General features: G+C 54.4%; 1 protein-coding gene across 3 annotated transcripts in view; it reads right to left on the reverse strand.

Annotated features, from left to right (window-relative positions):
* The window catches only part of LOC116946471 (uncharacterized), a 56,713-nt gene that overhangs the window by 17,643 nt on the left and 17,419 nt on the right, over positions 1-21,651 (reverse strand). For all 3 annotated transcript variants that reach the window (XM_032961379.2, XM_032961378.2, XM_032961376.2), the window contains exons 2-3: positions 2,666-8,399; positions 520-725 (exon numbers count right to left, since the gene is read on the reverse strand). In XM_032961379.2, the coding sequence (XP_032817270.2) occupies positions 520-725; positions 2,666-8,140 (5,681 nt within the window). In that variant the 5' untranslated portion in view covers positions 8,141-8,399. The remainder of the gene's footprint in view (positions 1-519; positions 726-2,665; positions 8,400-21,651) is intronic.

The following is a 21,651-nucleotide window of genomic DNA, read 5'->3' on the forward strand; positions in this document are numbered from 1 at the left end:
GGGTCGGGATTGAACCCACGACCTCCTGTATATCAGGCAAGTGAGTTAACATCTCGCCACCGCGGTGCCGCATTTGCAACGGTGTCCACCAGAGTGTCGACTGACGTGAGAATGATAGCAAACACGTAATGACACGTATACAAAGACAAAGGTCGCCCATATAGCCTTTGCATGCTGTTGGGGCAAGTGCCGTTTGTGAGCGTGGTGGTTGAACACAGTACGGACGAGATGAAACGGTCAGCCTGATGGAACGAACGAGTTCCGCACACCCAACGCTTGACTCCAGTCACTCGCGTCAGTCACCTCCATATCACTCTTCTATTGCTACTACCACGGCTTCCATTCCTCGGTCCATGTCGAGGTCTCGTTCTACCACACAGATTATTTTATCTCCAGAGACATGTTCACCCTTACCTGTTACACCTTCAAAAGTGCTGTTTGTTTGCTGGCCACTTGGCGTGTTGGGCCTTCTGCACTGCATCCGTATAGCACCTGCTACTTCGCGCAGCAAACTCTCACCCGCCATCGAAGATCTTGATGCGGCAGGGCAGTGCGGGTTTAGCAGCGCGCGACGGAGAGTCGTGGTGACCCTTCGCCGACCTCTCCCGCGCGCTCTCCCGCGCGCTCTCCCTCGCTTGCTCTCGCTCCAGCTCCTTCTCGCGGCTGCCCGCGACGGTCGGGGTTGGCTTCCCCAGTGGGGTGCAAACTTTCACCGCCGGTATTGGCTGCGAAAGCCAGACACGGCAAAGACAACTCAATGCGGGGGCACCGATTTAATATCGATCGCGTTTTTTTGTGCTGCTTGCGACTTCTACCGTAGCGAGGTTATCTTTGCTCTGATTTCTATCCCGTTAATAGGCCACATTTTAAAAAGTTGAAGATAACTGCCTTTAATTAACAACCCACATGTGTGAAGAGGATTATTTTGAAATGTTAACGGTAAGGCTGCTTAATTTAGAATCATCACATAGTACGTATATTATTCGTGCCATTGTTATAACCAAGGCGCTGTGTTCCACAGACACACCATCTGTGCTAGCTTCATAGTCGGGGGCAATGGTACCGCGTGTGTGGGCCTCCAATTGAATAATCTGAAGGTTACTTTTCAAATTTGGATTATTATGCCGGCGCACACCGGTCTACTCTTGCGAACGACATCAGGGGATATTTGACGTCCTCTGTGAAGCAGACAGCTCGTGATTTACGGTCAACACACCCACGGTATTATCCAGGATGGCCCGTCGGATGCGAACAAGCGCGCCTATACCTTACTACTGGAACTGCCCAGATAGATACCATATTCTCTGGATAATAAGACGCTATGGAAAGTCAGACGTACCCCCAAACTTATGTGCCCAGTGTCAATAAGGTTACACAAATCTGGTGACACACACACACATCGACCTTACCATAAAACACACACCCAACTGTTGCTTTGAATTATGGGGGATCGGGGGGGGGGATTAGGGGGGGACAGGAAATTGGGTCTCATGATCCAGATAATACGGTACTTTCAGACTGTCCAGAACGCTGCCAGTTTTGTTCATCCTTACTGACGAGGCATCTGAGAGTCGTATCATCCGCACTCATAAACATCATCTGTATCCTCCGTTCCCCCCTCCACCCGTACTGAATTCATCAGCAACGAACTGTAAATGTGAAAATGTAACGTGGCAAAGTGCCCCCGCCCCCTTGCCCACTGCTTCCCTGCCCCCACTCCTACATGTATATAAAAAGGCACAAACATGAATAATGAGGCACTTAAAATCATCACGCACACACACACACACGCATCGGCCGGAGCGCGTTCCGAATTCACAGAACATCAGGCCAAGGCACAGGCAAAGGAGCTGAGCGGTGAGGAGAGAGAGAGAGAGGGAAGGGGAGTGAGAGCGTGCTGAGGAGAAAAAAGGTGTGGAGGAGAGAGAGAGGAAGAGTGTGGAGAAGAGGGAGAGAGCTCAGAGGAGAGAGTAGCGAGGAGAGCGAGAGGTGAGGAGAGAGGTCAGAGAGAGAGAGACATGGCCTGAAGAGCGGTTTGATACAAGCTCAGGAAAGAACCAGTTTTCCCAGAAGATGTCGAAACTCACAGATGGAGGAAAGTGCGTGATAGAGCGTGACACAGAGAGGGGGGTTTGCGAAGGATGTAAAAGAAGCACTGAGCAAGTGAAGAGGAGGGAGGAATGGAAGTAAGCTGGGAAGGAATGAGGCAGAGATTAAGCAAGGATGGAGGATTGAGTGACAAAGGAGGGAGAGATGGATTGAGAAAGGAAGGGATTGAGTGAGGGAAAATGGGGAGAGAAGTGAGGAAGAAGATGGATGGAGGGAGGGAGGGAGAGAGGGAGGGAGCCATCACCACACCGATCTGTACAGGCCCTGGCAGGTCTGTGCGCCACGGCCACTCCGGCAGATCATGCGGCATGGCACAGCGAGCACTTGCTCTGCTCCCTGGCGGAGCGGCGTTGCTCTGATCATTATTAACGTGAGCTCTTAAAAGTATCATTCCATAAAGAAAACAATTGTACACGATTCAGGGGCTTGATTTTGGCAAGAACCCCCATTCCATTTACAGCGCGAGGGGCCAAACAAGTAAACGCTTTCCCAGACGGCGCAAACGCGTGCGCATCGCCACCGCCGCCGCCGCCGCCACGCCGCTCACATTCCTCACCTGCGCCACGTGAGGCCTCCTCCACCAGCCCGAGTGGACGAGGGCGCAGGCGTTGGCGGGGCAGGCGCCCGCCGTGCTGTAGGTGGACGGCCCCGCCCGCTGCCTGGACCGCAGGAGTGCCAGCGCAGCGTGCGTAGATACGCCGGGGAGAATGCCACCGCAGAGGCTGTCACCGCTCTTAGCCGGCTCCCACGGCCCATACACCGAGGCCTTGCCGTCCGTAGTCGTGGTGGTGGTGGTGGTGGTGTCGGCGACGGTGCTCGGTCGCGCCCGGGCATTGAGGAGGCACCAGGACGCCGGCGTGAGCGTGTGCAGGCCCGGCAGGATCAGCTGCTGAACCTCGGCCAGGTCGGCCACGAGGACGGCGAGGCCCGGCCGGGGGCCCACGTGGACCAGCAGACTCGGGGTGGCCACCGTCTGCAGCACGGGGACCGTGATAGAGCCGGAGCCCCCGTGGGCTGCCGCCCCGGCTGGCAGCAGCACCCGCACCTGCACCGCCGACTTGGAGGTGGCGAGCCCCTGGGGCGGACAGGGTGCGGCCGTTGTGTCCGTGAGGCCGTGACCGTCGGGTTGCTGGGAGGGCAGCTCGGAGGTCCGAGCATCGTCCGCAGGGGCGCCTTGAACATCTCCAAGACGGGCTCCGGGGACCGCCGGCAACAACGCTGGCGACGCGCTCACGGCGGCGTCGCAGCGTGCGGGGGAGCCATCTCGTTCCACGGGCTCCGTCGTGCAGAACTGCCGGACGAGCACTGGCTTCCTCAGCCGAAGGGGCTCCGCTTGCTTCCTCACTTCGCCGTTAGTCCCTCGCCGCGGCGATGGGTCGGCGGCGCCGCGGGGCCGATCCTCCCCTTTGTCGAGACCCAACCTGCTGCTGGCACCAGGTAGCAGTTGACAGCCCGGCGGCGCCGCCTGCATGATGTCTCCCAGGCGTGCGGCGCATTGGTCCCTCTGCAAGACCGAAGCAGAAACCCCGAGATGGGAAGCCTCGCCGCGCAGCGGCGGCGGCGTCGCCGCCCGCGCAGAACGCTGCGGCGCTTCGTCAGAGGAACCCATCAGAGCGGCGCCTCCCTCCTCACCGGTCACGTGACAGACTACCACGGCAGGCTGGCACAGGCGGGGGTGGGCGAGCTGAGACGGCGACGTGAAGATGGCACGGCCAGGGTGGGGTTCCAAGACGGAGGGCCGGCGAACGGGCACCGCTGACGCCAACGGCGACGGCTGCAACACGCGGCCGCACGTCCGCAGCGCGAGGGCCGCCCCCACGTCAGCCCTCGGCAATGCTGCGTGCGCCACGTGCGGGGCGGTTGTGTTGGCGGACGGCGTGTGCTGGGGGTCGGACGAGCGATGGTTTTTCAAGCCAACGTCAACGGGGGTCGATCGCCACTGTTTGGACACGGCTCCCATCGAGCGAGTGTCTGCCACGTGACTCGGCACTGCCTGCTGCACAGCCTTCGCTTGCCAGGCCGGAGGGCGAGACGAGCTCTCCGAGTGAAAGCGTTCGAAAGGATTTTGAAATGCGTGCCTGGGAAAGTGCTGCTTTTGCTGGTGACACAGCAGGAGATTGTTCTGAGTGTGGGGACGGTGGGTGAGAGGGAGCGGCGGGAATGGCGGCGGAACGGAGGCATGGTGGGGAGCCCACTGGAGGTTTGGCCTGTGCAGCTCGGAGTCCAGTCTCTGTACGGTCAAAGCGTGCTCCAGCAGATATGGCTTTGATCCTGGACGCTCCGAAGACAAAGCATACGCTCCGATGCGCTGTGGGATTTCTCGGCGGAAGAACTGATGCTGGGACTGCTGCTGAACGTCAGCCGGTGAGGCACCGCAACTCTCCAGCAGCTTGGAGTACTCTTTGGCACTGTGCAGGTGCAAATAACCATCCACCGCCATAGCAGATGCCGCCGCGCGAGCCGCCTCGGGGTGTCCGTTCAAGCTCGCCAGGTGCTCCAGGTACGCCTTCCGGCGCTCTCCCGCCGCGGCCGCTCGTCCGAAACCGTCAGCGACGGGGACGCAGGGCGCCGACAGGATCCCGTCGTCGAACGACCTGCTTCGGCCCCCCTGTGGCCCGGGGCCCGCGCCGCACGGCTCGTGCTCCGACGCGGTGCGGCGCATCCCCCCGCCGGGCGGCTGGAGCGGGGAAGGCGGCGCGCCCGGCACGGTCAGAAACAGGGCGGCGCCCTCCTCCCCGGACTTCTCCGCTGGCTCCTTCTTGGGCTTTTCGTCATCACCTACCTCGGCGTGGTCGAGCGAGGCCGACGAGAGGCTGGAGCAGCGCGAGAGGGTGCCGTCCGCACTTGGGCTGCGGGAGAGCGGGGCCGACACGGAGGAGTCGTTGCTCGACTCAATGGAGGCGTTGCCCAGCTCGGAGAGGCGCAGCCGCTTCTTCTTGGGGGGCAGCTTCTCGGCCGGAAGCTTCTCCAGGGTCTCGCTCCTCCGCGGCCACTGGAACTCTTCCTCCCGCTTCTTGCCGGGCTTCTCCTTGAGGTAGTCGTTCTGCTGTTGGTCGCCGTCCGGTTCCACCGTCACCAAGATTTCCGGAATTTTACTTTGCCGGATGAGTCTCCCGTTGCGCGGCGCTTGCGGGTCGGGCTGCGCGCCCCCACGCATCTTTGCACCGCCATCCTCCTTCTCGCTGGCAGCCGTCGCAGGGAAGTTCTGCCGAACCGTGACGCTGTCTCGGGCTTGGTCCGCCGACAGGGACTGGCGGAGCACGACGCAGCCGGAGCGCCCCGCATCGGCCTTTTCAAACGAGCGGGGGCGGCCGAGCAACTTGGTGTGCTGGATGACGGAGATTTCGTTGTTGCCTGCATGCCGGCCCACGACGCTTTCCAGACTCTGGCCGCGTCGCGGCACGAACCCGGCGGCCGCATCGGCGGGTGACTCCGACGGCGTGTTGGCAATGGCCCCCACTGGTGACTCACGCTTCCCAAAGGGGGTGCGCTCGTGCCAATGCAGCACCGCAGTGGGACCCGCGCCAACTCCAGTGACGTCCATCGGCGGCTCCTGCACCGGCTCACCTCCGCCTGACACTAAAGTCTCGCCCGTCACAAAGTCCGGCTCGTCCTCGTCCCTGACGCTTTTGGGTTTTCTCCGTTTTCCCTGCAGCGAGGTGCGGTCCAAGGCCCCCGGACAGTGAAACAGCCTCGCCGTGACCACATCCCTCTCTGTGCGGTTGACGCTCACATTATCGCCCTGGCAACTCGGGGCCACGGCCGTCTTATTTCCCAGCGGGACCACCGTTTCAGAGAGCAAGCTGCCGCTGCTTTGCCATATTACGGATGTGACCTTCGTCTGTTCGTGAAACTGCCTCCCTTGAATGTCCCTGCAGGCCGGGAGCTCCACGGCCTGCTGCCTCACCAGCGGTCGAGGATTTGTGCCGTACGCGAGCGCCGGAGAGGATCCGCCGATGGAGCCGCCCTTCCTCGAGAAGCACTCGTCGAATGACAGGCTTGCGCCGGCTGGGTGCCCAGCCGGCGAATGACCACTCCGCGATGGATTGCACGTCGGCATGGAATTGCTGCGGAAGAAACCGCCCGTCTCGAACACAGGCACGTCCAAAAACTCCCCGCTCTGGCATTTGGCGCCGCCGGAGACGACGCTCACGGGAGGGTCGGCGCTCGAGCTCCTGCGGCGGCCGGAGTCGTGGCAGGGGTGCGGTCCCTGAGCACCGGCGCCGCTGCCGGCACCAGCGCCGCCTCCTCGGCGAGAGAGCGCAGGGTCGCTCCATGTCCTCGCATCCGCTGGCCCCCCCTCCTCCTCGCCGTCCTCCTCGTCGTCCTCCACAGTCTCACCACGCCAGCCCGTGTGCGCGTAACGCTCGGTCACTCGACCCCTGCCCGCCGACCCTTGGAAGGCGAATGACGGCGCATTGTAGCCGCCACCGCCGCCGCCGGTGCCGGTGACAGTGATCGGCGCGAGCGGGCTGGCCAGCGACAGTTCAGTGCTGCCCGAGCGAGAGAAGTAGCCCGAGTCAGTGCTCCCCTTGCTGCTGAACGGACTAGGCGTGAGGAGGTGCCCCGATGAGTTCGACTCCAGTTCCCGCTTGCGCCACAGCCGGTGCTTCGCCGAGCGGAGATCGTTGTCGCTCGCCGCCGCCGTGGCAGCCTGCTGCTGCACGCCTACGCTCCGCTGCCCGCTTTCGGCGACGGTGCGGCCACCCTGGCCCGCCGCGACCACCACCATCTGTGGCAGGGCGGAGGCAGCCAGGCCCGGTGTGACTTCTCCTTCGCCGACGCCGTTTCCCTTCCCCATCGTCTCCCTTGGAAGGAATTCCTCGCTGCGTGCATCCGAAACGCCCTTATTTGCAAAACAGCGGCTCGGCACTTCCTCCTTCACCTCCTGCTCTTCACCGAAGAGGGCCGGCGCAGCCCGTGGTGATGTCCATATTTCCTGTCGCGCTTTGAAAGCTCCCCCTGCTGAGGCGTCGATGTTGCGGGGAGCAAGCTCGTCCACACAGCACTCGACATCCGTGTCCGTTCTCTCCCCATCCGACGGGCCGCCTGGTGGATCCTCCGAGTCCACGCCAGGCGCAAGCCCCTTGCCCGACTCGTCAGCGGGCCAGAGCGGCGTGGCCCGCACGGCGTGGGCGTGTGACTTGCAGTGCTTGTAGAGGTTGCTCTTGGTCTTGAAGGAGAAGCCGCAGGCCAGGCACGGGTATGGTCGCTCGCCCGTGTGCATGCGGACGTGCTTCTTCAGCACGCTCGGCTTGGCGCATGCCCTGCCGCAGTAGGAGCACGCGTACTTGCCCGGCTTCTTCAGCTTGTCCTCCCCGTCCCGGCAGTAGTGCCGCCTCCTCCTCCCAACACCTCCGCAGGCACCGCTCGTGCCATGTGGCGGCGGCGGTTCGTGCGCCGCGCCGGGCCACCGCTTACCGCGAACCGCACTGCTGGGAGGCGACCTCCCAGGGCTCCACGCAGGGCCGGGAGTCTCGAGGTCAGGGCCCAGCTGCGCTGGAGGCAGCCTCGTGAGCAGGCGCTCTCTGTGTGACCTCCCTCCTCGCGACCTTCTTCTTCCACGGCTGGGGACAGTCAGGGCTCCCAAGCAGTGCTCCCACTCCTCACACTGCTTCTGCTGTTGCTGCTGCTGCCGCTGCTGCTCCTGCACGTGGTTGGCCTTTGAGTGCGGTTCTGCGAGCAGCGCGGGCCTCTCCCCGGCTTCCTCTCTGCCGCTGCAAGCGGCCGCCCGGCGCCACTCAACGTGCGCAACTCCAGCGACGGCAGCCCGATCTGTCGGTCCGCTCCGATCGTCGTCACGGTCACCATGACGATCGACCACCGCCGGCTTGGCGGGGCCCAGCTCCACGGGCCGCCGCGCGGCCTCCAGGGATGTGGCTGCCGAGGCGCGGGGTCTGTCTGCCGCGTCGACAGCTTTGCCGGGAGAGCGACCGGCCTGCTCGACAGCGCTGTCCTTGCCGATCATCGATGCGGGAGGAGGAAGAGGAGGAGGAAGTGGTGGTGGCGCCACTGGCCCGGTGCTCGTCATAGCATCGGAGCCGCGGCCATGGAGGGCGCTCACGTGCTCGGCGCCATCGCCCCAGTGGCTGTGGCCGCTCCTCACCGGGGACAACGCTCGGCTTCTCCGTCGGAGCCCGCGCGGTTTGTCAATGGTTCAGACGGCAGAAGCGGCGCCCCCCCGCCCGTGGCCGGACGCGGTTTCCAAAGCGTCCATCGTAGCGCATTCCACCGCTCGTCCCGCGCCTCGACGGCCTTTATTCACCCTGTGCCGTGGCGGCCTCGTGCTCCTGCAAAAAAGACGAGAGACGCGGAATTTACTTCACAAAGTCTCGAAACTTGCTGCTCATTGTCACAACATGCCACCTCTTTTGCTACATTGGTCGACGCACGGCGCAGACGTGGTGAGGTGTGACATCTTGTGCCGTTCACGTAGGCGGCTTAACTGTGCATTTATTTATCGGTTGAATGAGATTTTTACACTTGTGGTACTGACGGTAGCCGGGCAGCTCAGGCAGCTGATCGCAACACATGGACTGAATCGGGAGCAGTGTACTGAATGTAAGTTCTAAAACGAGAGGGCCGTTGGCAGAGCAAGTGATAGACTGACGAGTGTTTGACGGACCCCCCCCCCCTGGATCATGGATTCACGAATTGTCGTCTGTGGCGGCCTTGCGCATTCTCGCCGAGTCGGGCTCTGGGAGGTTTGGCTCTGTGGCCTGTGAACAATTTTTCGAGCCGGTGAGGAGGTTTTGGGGGCGGCCAAAGCCCTGTTATCTATCACCACCCGCCAGCTACGGCAAGCGCACCGCAACATTTAAAGAGACAAACCGACAGCCGTTTGCGTAGCGATGCAGAGAGCAATGCGACGGTGGCCGGGACACCGGGCGAGCACCGTAAATAAAACCCGGGATCGGATCCGGATTTTCCGACACCTGTGAGTTTTAGACAGGTTTTTGTTTTGTCGGTGCAGTTCGTGAATAAAAAAAAAACGGTAGCATTTTTTTTGTTTTACCTCTTCAACCGAGCTATTAGAACGCGAGCTTCTGGATAGGTTTGGGGAGGTGAATCCTCGTGAGTCCCAGCCACCCGCAGCCTATGAGTCCCAGCGCCACGTCGTGCGTGCACACCTCTGAGCAACCTGGGGCCTGGGTCCGATTCCCCCAAGTAGGCAACCACTTGGGAAGCCACCCGCAGGTGTAAACTTACACGTCAACCGGCGGTTGCGTGTGCGCGGCGAGAGCCGGTTGTACAATGGAGATACGTCCTTTGGAAAGTTATTTAGGGAACGTGACAATAGGAGGGGGTCTTTTTTTTACTCATTTATTCATTCCACGGGGCTGAGAGTCTCGAACGCTTGGAGGGGGAACGGATGCACGCAGAGCGAGCGCCCACGTCGCGCGCACGCACACACGGCACGGGGACATCGGCACCGAACCCGCACGGCTGACTGATGATTTCAGTCTCTCGTGAGCCGTGTGATCGGGGGAGGCAATCTGAGAATGATGCTGAATCTTACCGGAAGAGCGGTGGCACCCTGGGGTAGCCACCGCGGTATAGTGGTCATTAGCGCCACTGGACTTGTGATTCCGAGGTCTCGCCGCTTCGATTCCATCCCTGCGGGTGGCCTCTGTCCACCACCCGACAGTATCAACGGATACACCGTGGTTAGTGGATGCGCAGGTTGCGTACGGTGGAGCAAAGTGTGGGTAATGTCACCTCTTATAAGATGGTTCGGCAAGCGTGGAAGAGTAGGCAGAAATGCACTTGGAGAGGGGGCTTTTGCTCGGGCTGCCTCGTAATGGAGGCATTTCCAGCAGCAGAGGCGTGAGCGAGTAATTGCAGGGGCTGCACTTTTAACCTTTTCCATTTTCCTTGCGTTGGCATCCCCCACGTGACAGCATTACAGCACCACGCCAATTATGCGAGCAACACCTCCGCACATACCTAACGAAGATTGGTTTCTCGCGCATTGGTAACAAGCGGCGTTTTCCCGATCAACACCTCCGCGCGTAGCTGATGAAGCAAAGCACGCTTCTCGGAAATCAGTTTCCCCGACACAATGCACAGCGGTGGCCTAAAGGTCGACCCCGTGGTCTAAACTGAACGCGCTTTGAATGAGTGTGGAAGAGCAGGCGACACTTCCACCCCCCCCCTGCCCACTTCTACAATTTGGAGGCCAACTTCCACCACCAGTGCTGTAAGAAGCAGGCAGTTAAACTAAACTATGTTTTATTTTAGCAGGCAAGGCACCACTGAGCTATATAGCTCTTTTTCAGAAGCGACCTGGCCACAAATGATAGCTCAACCCAAGTGGCTTATCGCCGTGTGGAAATTTGTCGCAAGTTTATAAATACTCTAAACGCACGTTTCTAATTGAAGTGGGAAAAACCGGAGGACCCGGAGAAAAACCCACGCGGCCTTGCAACCAGATAAGGCTCAGTGAGCTATACAGCCCGTTTTCAGAAGCGCCCAGGTGACAAAGGATAGCTCAACGAAGTGGCTTATCATGTGGACATTTATAGCAGACAAATACTGTAAACGCACGTTTCTAAATGCGGAGGTGAAAACCATGGGGAGAACTCCAAATATACAGCAGGCATCAGGGTCGGTATCGAACCCACGACCTCCTGCATACCAGGCGAGGTAGTTAACATCTGGCCACCGTGGCACCCGCTGCAGGGGCTCCACCTCTGTGAGCTGCTCGTCAAAAACATTCTTCGCCGTCAGTGTTAAATATTTCGCGCAAAAGATGTGTCCTCGTCGCCTGGGCCATCGGTAGCACATCAGGCGTCGCCCCGCTGTGGCGCAGGCCATAAAGCAAGCGAACCAGGCAAAGAGATGAGGGCCCCAAGCAACCCAAGGGGGCCCCCGCATGCACGAGGAAAAGAAGAGACGTGTCAAATTACCAGCTCAATTTTAAATCCTAATCAACACAAGGCGATGATTGACGCCAATTAACCCTCTCCCATTCCGATGACGGAGGTGTAAATTAAATAAAGTTGGCGGTTCGTCTTCAGGTCGTGAAAAAATATATATATTAACGTTTTCTCCGGCGTTTTCATTTTTTGAATAATACTCTTTTTTATTTAAAGCTTTCGTGACTGCAGGGATTCATATTCTTGGTTCTTTCGGTAAAGTCACGTATAAGGGAAACAATAAAATAATAAAAATATAAAACAATACAATTCTCACGACGTTTCGACTGCAACACAAGCAATCATCATCAGGTGTGAAAACCAAATTTTCTTGCTGTGGTTTTCACACCTGATGATGACTGCTTGTGTTGCAGTCGAAACGTCGTGATAATTTTATTTATTATTTTATTGTTTCCCTTCTACGTGACTTTACCAAAAGAACCAAGAATATAAATAATACTCTTTGTGATTAATGAAGTGTTTGTGTCTGGTATTCAATGGCTAACTATTCATACGCGCTCATTTTACAAATGTAATTCTCATCAGGCACCATTGCATAAACATGTGCAGTCTCCAACTCTTATCGTCCACTGTCTGTCTGGCATCCACATTTATTTGCCATGAAGAAGGCCCATTGCACGAAACGCAGCCTATCCGATTTATTTTTTTATTTTTTTAGGCCATACATATGGTGTAATTATCGAGTGTTTTTTTTTACGGTAATTGTGTTTTGCACCTTGCTTGAGTGTGTCTGCGTTGAAAGTGTGGTGACGGCGTTCCAGAGGAACACCGATGCCGAATTGATTGGATTAATTAAATTACGACTTTTTTGAAAGAACGACTCCAATGGCACCTCTAATTGAAATCTGTACACGATGGGGAAAACGGCATCGCAGCAAACAGATTTAACGACGCGCGTGCACACATACACACACAGAGATGTGCAGCACTGCATGTACAAAAGCTCTCGGGCCTTATACAGACCACCAGCTCAAAAAGAACCGATGAGTCCCAATGCGGACGAAATTTGGCATCGAGTTGTGTGTGTGCCCGTTTGGGATGGCCGCATTTCTTAACGATAAAATGGACACACACGCAGTTATTTTGAGCTGGTGGTCGGGATAAGGCTGCGTGAAAGATTTTGCACGTGCGATGCCGCGCCCATATATATGTGCTGTCAAATCTCATGTTGTGGCAGCGAATCTACGGTGAGGGAAAAAAGTATTTGATCCCCTGCTGATTTTGTACGTTTGCCCACTGACAAAGAAATGATCAGTCTATAATTTTAATGGTAGGTTTATTTGAACAGTGAGAGACAGAATTACAACAAAAAAATCCAGAAAAACGCATGTCAAAAATGTTATAAATTGATTTGCATTTTAATGAGGGAAATAAGTATTTGACCCCTCTACAAAACATTGACTTGGTGGCAAAACTCTTGTTGGCAATCACAGAGGTCAGACGTTTCTTGTAGTTGGCCACCAGGTTTGCACACATCTCAGGAGGGATTTTGTCCTACTCCTCTTTGCAGATCTTCTCCAAGTCATTAAGGTTTCGAGGCTGACGTTTGGCAACTCGAACCTGCAGCTCCCTCCACAGATTTTCTATGGGATTAAGGTCTGGAGACTGGCTAGGCCACTCCAGGACCTTAATGTGCTTCTTCTTGAGCCACTCCTTTGTTGCCTTGGCCGTGTGTTTTGAGTCATTGTCATGCTAAAATACCCATCCACGACCCATTTTCAATGCCCTGGCTGAGGGAAAGAGGTTCTCACCCAAGATTTGACGGTACATGGCCCCGTCCATCGTCCCTTTGATGCGGTGAAGTTGTCCTGTCCCCTTAGCAGAAAAACATCCACAAAGCATAATGTTTACACCTCCATGTTTGACAGTGGGGATTGTTTTCTTGGGGTCATAGGCAGCATTCCTCCTCCTCCAAACACGGCGAGGTGAGTTGATGCCAAAGAGCTCCATTTTGGTCTCATCTGACCACAACACTTTCACCCAGTTGTCCTCGGAATCATTCAGATGTTCATTGGCAAACTTCAGACGGGCATGTATATGTGCTTTCTTGAGCAGGGTGACCTTACGGGCGCTGCAGGATTTCAGTCCTTCACGGCATAGTGTGTTACCAATTGTTTTCTTGGTGACTATGGTCCCAGCTGCCTTGAGATCATTGACAAGATCCTCCCGTGTAGTTCTGAGCTGATTCCTCACCGTTCTCATGATCATTGCAATTCCACGAGGTGAGATCTTGCATGGAGCCCCACGCCGAGGGAGATTGACAGTTCTTTTGTGTTTCTTCCATTTGCGAATAATTGCACCAACTGTTGTCACCTTCTCACCAAGCTGCTTGGCAATGGTTTTGTATCCCATTCCACCCTTGTGTAGGTCTACAATCTTGTCTCTGACATCCTTGGAGAGCTCTTTGGTCTTGACCATGGTGGAGAGTTTGGAATCTGATTGATGGATTGCTTCTGTGGACAAGTGTCTTTTATACAGGTAACAAGCTGAGATTAGGAGCACTCCCTTTAAGTGTGTGCTCCTAATTTCAGCTCGTTACCTGTATAAAAGACACCTTGGAGCCAGAAATCTTTCTGATTGAGAGGGGGTCAAATACTTATTTCCCTCATTAAAATGCAAATCAATTTATAAAAAATTTCACATGCGTTTTTCTGGATTTTTGTTGTTGTTATTCTGTCTCTCACTGTTCAAATAAACCTACCATTAAAATTAAAGACTGATAATTTATTTTGTCAGTGGGCAAACGTACAAAATCAGCAGGGGATCAAATATTTTTTTTTTCCCTCACTGTACCACCCTTGCTCTCTCATAGATTGAACAACAAAGCTGAGTGAACAATGATCTCAGCCTTGTCTAAACCACTTGCGCGACGTAGCCAAACGTGCGGCCGTGTTGCCGCTTAGGTCACCAACTCAAGAAGAGTTGAACGAGGAGACTTTCACGACATATGTTATGATTCACGATGGATATTTGGGTCAGATCGCCACGTGAGCGCGATACCAATGGGTGTCGTATACCCTCCTCCACCAGACGGCGGCCAGACAAATAAAGTTGTCACTTCGACAAGTGCGCCAATGTGTTTATTGCACCAGTGTGCCAGTATGTTTAGCGGCAATCCATAACGTATAACAATCCACAAGATAGAACCCAACTGTTAAATGCTGTGTCGGGTGGAGGAGGGTGTGCAACGCACATTGACGTTGTACCTATGCGATCCAACACAAAAAAAAATCTATCATGACTCAAGAAGAGTTGACAATATTGGCCATCCAATCGGGCAGCGGTGAAACCAGCAGACAACTGCCAACCGCTTTCACCCTTGTTGTAAAGTAAGCACGATGAAACTTCCGTCGCACCGTACATCGTCAACCGTGCTAATCGGAGGTGCGGGGGGAAGGACAGCAACCTTTCTTCGTCATAGTAGAGTCATCAATTTTCACCCTTGATCGTTTCCAGCCTGCTTGTTGTGCTACACCAGACCACGTGGGGTTACGAAGCATCCTCTGAATGCAACCGAGAGTCTCAAGGTATGGTACACAAGAAATCGGGCGAAACACGCTTCTAGAGATTTGTGGAATCGGGATGGAGAGAGATACAGCAGCGAACACATGGCAAGAGGAAGGTCCTGAGTGTGCGATGGAACGGGGTGGGGGGGGGGGGATGTGAGCAAATGGAACAGATAGAGGAAGGCAAATCCAGACATGGGGAACAGCAGCAGAGAAGGAGCAACGAGCCACGCGCTCTACTGGCTCTGCCCTCTCGTCTCACTCTACTGCGTGGAGGGGAGTAGAGTGAGACGAGAGGTCAGAGGTAGGAGAGTGCGTGGAGGGGAGGAGATTGAGATGAGAGGGGAGATATTGGAGAGTATTGGAAGGGGAGTGGAGTGAGATGCGAGGGGGAAGGGAGGAGAGTGAGTGGAGGGGAGTAGAGCGAGATGAGAAGGGAGAGGTTCGCGAGTAGGGGAAGGGGAAAACAGGTAGGTGAAAGGAGACAGGTAGGAGAGAGTGGGTTCTACGGGCGGGAAGGTGGACCGAGGGCGAGCCCCCTGGAGAATCTTCCGGACGGTGAGGGCGAACTCACAGCGGCTGTACGACCGGCTTGTGTGACAATGGAAGGATCTGGCGACTGGGGCAACGCAACCTCGCGGGGGTGTCCACGTGCGCCGGTGTGCCACTCGCCCGCGCTCCCGAATGGCACGCGGGGCGCTCGGCCGATCGGAGAGGCGCCGCGCGCGTCCCTCTCGACGCCGTTCGCGCGTTCGCCGATCGACGCCCCCGGTGGTGCAGCGTGACTCACCCGAGGGTCGAGGCCCCGTTATAAATAGCGACGCGACGCAGGAAGCGGCGTGCGGGCGTACGCGCCAGGCGATACGGCGGGGGTTTGGTGAGCACGCGATGCGATTTGTTGATAACGAACACACACACACACGCGTTCAAAAAAACCTCGCCGTGGCTTCCTATTCACACAGCGGTCTGACGCGGGCGGCTGCTGATCGCTCCGCGGCGCCGCCCACTCTCTCTCTGTCTCTCCCGCGTCGACTCCGTCGTTCCGCTCAGACGAGAACGCGGCCCGAGTTCAACAGAAATTCCTCTCCCGGCTGGCAAATGCGGTCACATGACACCCGCCGCCCCCGCCGTGTCGAGAGGAATTTTCGTTGACTGCTGGCGTGCGCAGCGTCGTTGGCACGCGGGGTGCCGGTGCACGGAATCAAATGGGGGACCTTCCGTCTGATAATTACCAATGTCGCACCCATCTCAATTCTTGTTTTGGGGACATTCCGGCCTGTTGACCCCCGGTGTACAGTGAGGGAAAAAAGTATTTGATCCCCTGCTGATTTTGTACGTGTGCCCACTGACAAAGAAAAAAATCAAATTTGATTTAAAGCTTTCGTGACTGCAGAGATTCATATACCTGGTTCTTTCGGTAAAGTCACGTAGAAGGGAAACAATAAATAATAAAAATATAAAACAATAAAATTCTCACGACATTTCGACTGCAACACAAGCAATCATCATCAGGTGTGAAAACCACAACAAGAAATTTTGAAAAAAGTGGCGTTTTTTTAACGTTAGCACCACGGATAGCGATTTGACAGTTTGTTCAGATGGACGAGTCCATCTATGTTCGGAAAAGAGGAGGGGGGAGACGGAAAATAATTGATGCGGTCTGAAAGCCACCTTAAACGTGATCAATCAATTAAGACCCGAAATGGTTTATCAAATCCTTCCAATGATTGCAAAGCCAGAATCCATCTTCTCGGTTGAAATTGTCTCTGTTTGTATATGTGGATAGCCTCATGAACGAATCTCTCATGGTAGCCAGATGGCTTGCACGAGGCTATCCACATATACAAACACAGAGACAATTTCAACCGAGAAGATGGATTCTGGCTTAGCAATCCTAATCTCAGCTTGTTACCTGTATAAAAGACACCTGTCCACAGAAGCAATCAATCAATCAGATTCCAAACTCTCCACCATGGCCAAGACCAAAGAGCTCTCCAAGCATGTCAGGGACAAGATTGTAGACCTACACAAGGCTGGAATGGGCTACAAGACCATTGCCAAGCAGCTTGGTGAGAAGGTGACAACAGTTGGTGCGATTATTTGCAAATGGAAGAAACACAAAAGAACTATCAATCTCCCTCGGCCTGGGGCTCCATGCAAGATCTCACCTCGTGGAGTTGCAATGATCATGAGAACGGTGAGGAATCAGCCCAGAACTACACGGGAGGATCTTGTCAATTATCTCAAGGCAGCTGGGACCATAGTCACCAAGAAAACAATTGGTAACACACTACGCAGTGAAGGACTGAAATCCTGCAGCGCCCGCAAGGTCCCTCTGCTCAAGAAAGCACATATACATGCCCGTCTGAAGTTTGCCAATGAACATCTGAATGATTCCGAGGACAACTGGGTGAAAGTGTTGTGGTCAGATGAGACCAAAATGGAGCTCTTTGGCATCAACTCAACTCGCCGTGTTTGAAGGAGGAGGAATGCTGCCTATGACCCCAAGAACACCATCCCCACCGTCAAACATGGAGGTGGAAACATTATGCTTTGGGGATGTTTTTCTGCTAAGGGGACAGGACAACTTCACCGCATCAAAGGGACGATGGACGGGGCCATGTACCGTCAAATCTTTGGTGAGAACCTCCTTCCCTCAGCCAGGGCATTGAAAATGGGTCGTGGATGGGTATTCCAGCATGACAATGACCTAAAACACACGGCCAAGGCAACGAAGGAGTGGCTCAAGAAGAAGCACATTAAGGTCCTGGAGTGGCCTAGCCAGTTTCCAGACCTTAATCCCATAGAAAATCTGTGGAGGGAGCTGCAGGTTCGAGTTGCCAAACGTCAGCCTCGAAACCTTAATGACTTGGAGAAGATCTGCAAAGAGGAGTAGGACAAAATCCCTCCTGAGATGTGTGCAAACCTGGTGGCCAACTACAAGAAACGTCTGACCTCTGTGATTGCCAACAAGGGTTTTGTCCCCAAGTACTAAGTCATGTTTTGTAGAGGGGTCAAATACTTATTTCCCTCATTAAAATGCAAATCAATTTATAACATTTTTGACATGCGTTTTTCTGGATTTTTTTGTTGTAATTCTGTCTCTCACTGTTCAAATAAACCTACCATTAAAATTATAGACTGATCATTTCTTTGTCAGTGGGCAAACGTACAAAATCAGCAGGGGATCAAATACTTTTTTCCCTCACTGTAGGTGCACCGCGTACGGACCCGATAGCTTTGATGTCGCTGGCTGGACGAAACGTTCGCTCGACCCCTCGCTGGGATTGCGTGATTTGGGCGCAGCCAATTTGAAAGCGCGTTTATAAGGCAATGCCTCGTTGCAGAGATAATTGGTTTTCCTGTAATCGTACCTCCACAGAAGAAGAAGCGCTGACATAAATGTCACATTTCAGACCCATGCACTGTTGCGTTGCGTACAAAAATAAAACGTAATCCATTCTCAATCTGCTGCTGGAGAGACGGCGACAACAGAAAGCCGCCGTGACGACGTTGCCATTCTCATCACAGTGCGCGCGCGTGCCTCGTTCCCTCGTCGCTCTGTGTGGGCGATCGAACCTCCTGTGTGGAGGCTGCTTTCTTCAGCAATCGTGAAAATTGTTTGGGCGGTTCAGTGTTGTTTTAACGGCGAGCGGGGGAGGGGGGGTGGGTGTCTGCACACCCGCGGACTGCGACTGCTGGAACACACCTCCCTCCCGTGATTGGCACGCTTGTGCCACATCGCGCAAGGCCATTTTAATTAACAGCATCGGTTAGAGCATACCGTGGAGCCCCGCGCGCGCGTAAAAACAAACAACACACACACGCGCGCAAGCACGGGCACGTGCACGCCGGGCGCGTGCACACGCAACAACAACAACAGCAGCCGCCGCAGTTGGCCACTTCGCGGCGGCGACGTTACCAACACCGCGCTTGGCGCACTTTGAGGCCGCGTGAAGTGTTGGAGGTTCACCGGCAAGAGGTGCACGGAACAGACCCAAGTGCATCGACGGACTGATGTGACCGGCTGATGCACCACCTGTGCTCCCTTACTGTGTCCCAAGTCGGTGTTGTTGTGTCGCTCCGCTGCCCTACGCTGTTGCTGGAGGGCGACTGCATCCAACTGCCCAGTAGCATCCTTAAAGAGCCTCCTGCACAGAGGCTGATCTTGGTGGGGCTCGTGGTAAGGCCCCACCTCTTAGTGACATGCTCCAAGTTCAGCAGCAGAACCTCTAACTCAGAGTGAGCGGAAATTACCAGATCGTCAGCATACTTACATGGTTGAACAATCGGCAGCCATCCCTTGACCACACCCGGGCATAAATCAGCCTCCAAATGTATCTTTAGAAGAGGAAAATTACTCTGGGAAAGCCATGGAAAACTTCTCGAACTATGAGGATGAAAAGGAAGTTTAATCATATAGGAGCCACAGGACATCCCTGTCGTACCCATAGGTGAACAAGGAATGGCTCTGACTCCTGGCCACGAAGCTTTACCCAGGCTTGCCCACCATAATAAAGGTCCTCGATGATTGTGAGCAGAGAGTCGGGACCCCAAAAGCACGAAGAACAACCCAGATGCCTGGCCTATTGATGATATCATAGACCTTGACTAGGTCAATAAAGTAGAGATGGAGGTATCGTTGAAATTGCTTACACCTCTGCTGTAGCAGACGGACAGAGAATATAGCGTCTGCGTAGAACAGCCCTAGCCTGAAACAACATTGGGGTGCCACAAGCCTCTCCTCGTCTGATTATGTGATATTGGACAGTCTGAAAACAAATGCCACCCTCCCTCAGCAATTTGCTCGGGAGATCGTCTCTGCCCGGATATTTTCCTGGTCTCAGACTCAGGATCACTCTTTGTACTTCCTCAACAGATGGCGCCTCACCCAGCCACTCACAGGAGGTAGCTACTTACAATATTTGAGGCACTGCAGCCCCAGTAGGATCATCCCCACCTTGCTCCGTGATGTTATTTCGCCTGAGGGATATCACCCCCCCCCCCCCCCCCAATATGTAATAGAAACGCTCAGCAAACCTGCAGGCCTCTTCCTGGGGGTCAGAGATCGAATCATAATTCTAACTATCGCCTGATGTAGCTGGTTATAATCACCAGCGAAACGCCGTACTCGAATTGTAAAAGTTCTGGGTTGATTCTCCAACACACGGTGTGCTGAAGTAGTAAATAATTGGCACGTTTTGTTTACATGACAACCCTTACTAATTGGATGTGTTGGGTGGTGGCGGGTTTAACGAAACATTATATTTACGCGATGTAACCCATAAAAATACCTTTAATATGGATACATACACCACCACACAAGACAAACACCCACCTTATAACCTTAACAGACTTTTGGAGCAAGTACTTTTAGCGAGCACTTTTGAAGTTCGGCGCGGCACACAAAGTGGTGGTGGCCAGCACCACCACACACTCACTGCCGCACACCCTGCCACATGCACACACGCACACCACCACGAACGCACACCCTGCCACATGCACACACGCACACCACACACTCACTGCCGCACACCCTGCCACATGCACACACGCACACCACCACGAACGCACACCCTGCCACATGCACACACGCACACCACCACGAACGCACACCACCAGAGGCAGCGTCACATACAGAGGCACCACCACGCGAACCTACCACCACCACAAACAACAATCAGCACCGTTCACCACTAAGTGGCGGTGACGTCACCACGGTGCTCGTGCCAGGCCAGGTGCACCACGAGGCTATCACGTGAATTGTCGAGGGCTCGCTGGCAGGAGGTCACGGGACAGACCCAGGTGCCCTGCGTTGGTTGACTGAGATGACTGATGACACACACGCACACTGCCATGTACTCGACACCTTCCCAAAATATTCTCAATTTACTTTTCGCACATAACGAGCAAAAATTGCCAAACCATAACTTGTTGTTGTACTGATTTCTTTTTTTGTAAATCATAACAAGTATTAACATTAACCTGCTCGGTGCTGCTACCTTCACTACCCTCCCCTCTCCAACCCCCCGCCCCCCTCTACAAACGCCCGTTATGGTTGCACATTAACACCAGGCAACTGCGAGACCCCGTTACCTACCCCCCCGGCCTAATCAATCTTCCTCGCTGCATTCATGAAACACAACCCACTTCATGGGGCCGGTGTAAACACAGCCTTGTTCCTAGAACCCAGCTTTTTCCTGCCCTTAATTAATTTGCGTCTCGGCAACAAACGCGTGCATTTTTGAGGGCAGAAAACAGGTCGGCTGGCAACGGTGCATTTTTTTTTTAAAGTTAAACCCGTAATTACAGGTCTGGCTCGCGCCAAGAAAAAGGAGATGAAGATCCGTTACTCTTTGGGCCCTCAACGCCCTATCCTCTACCAAACGTTTCGTGCGTGTATATATGTATTATATGCTTCGGTTCTTTCGGTAAAGTCACGTAGGTAGAAAAATCTAATAAGACCAAAAATAATAATATATCACTATATTATTGATATTTTTTTTTAATTCTACCTACGTGACTTTACCGAAACAACCAAAGAGTATGGATTCATGCAGTCACGAAAGCTTCAAATCAAGATGATATGTATTATATTCGTTGGGTCTTTTGGTAAAGTCACGTAGATAGGTTCAAAGTAAGTTTTCAAAAATTACGATGTTTCGATCACAACACAATCAATCGTCATAAGGAGGACGACTGCTTGTGCTGTGATTTTACCGAAAGACCCAAAGAATATGACTTCCTGCAGTCACGAAATCTTTAAGTCAAGATTTATATGTATTATATCTATTTAAGCTCGTTTACCTAAACTAAACTATGTCTTAGCTTACCTGGTAAGGCCCACTGAGCTGTGTAGCGCTTTGTCAGAAGCGACCAGGCCACAGATTATAGCTCGAAGAAAGTGGCTCATCATCACGTGGAAATGTACAGCAGCCAAATTCTGTAAACGCATGTTGATTCTAAATGTGGAGGGAAAAACCGGAAGACCCGGAAAAAAATCTACACGACCATGGGGAGAGAGACACGCAAACTCCAAATATACAGCAGGCATCAGGGTTGGGATTAAACCCAAGGCCTCCTGTATACCAGGCGAG

The sequence above is a fragment of the Petromyzon marinus genome, chromosome 27 (assembly GCF_048934315.1).
Source record: "Petromyzon marinus isolate PM22_M1 ecotype Great Lakes invasive population chromosome 27, UKy_Petmar_22M1.pri1.0, whole genome shotgun sequence".
NCBI lineage: Eukaryota > Metazoa > Chordata > Hyperoartia > Petromyzontiformes > Petromyzontidae > Petromyzon > Petromyzon marinus.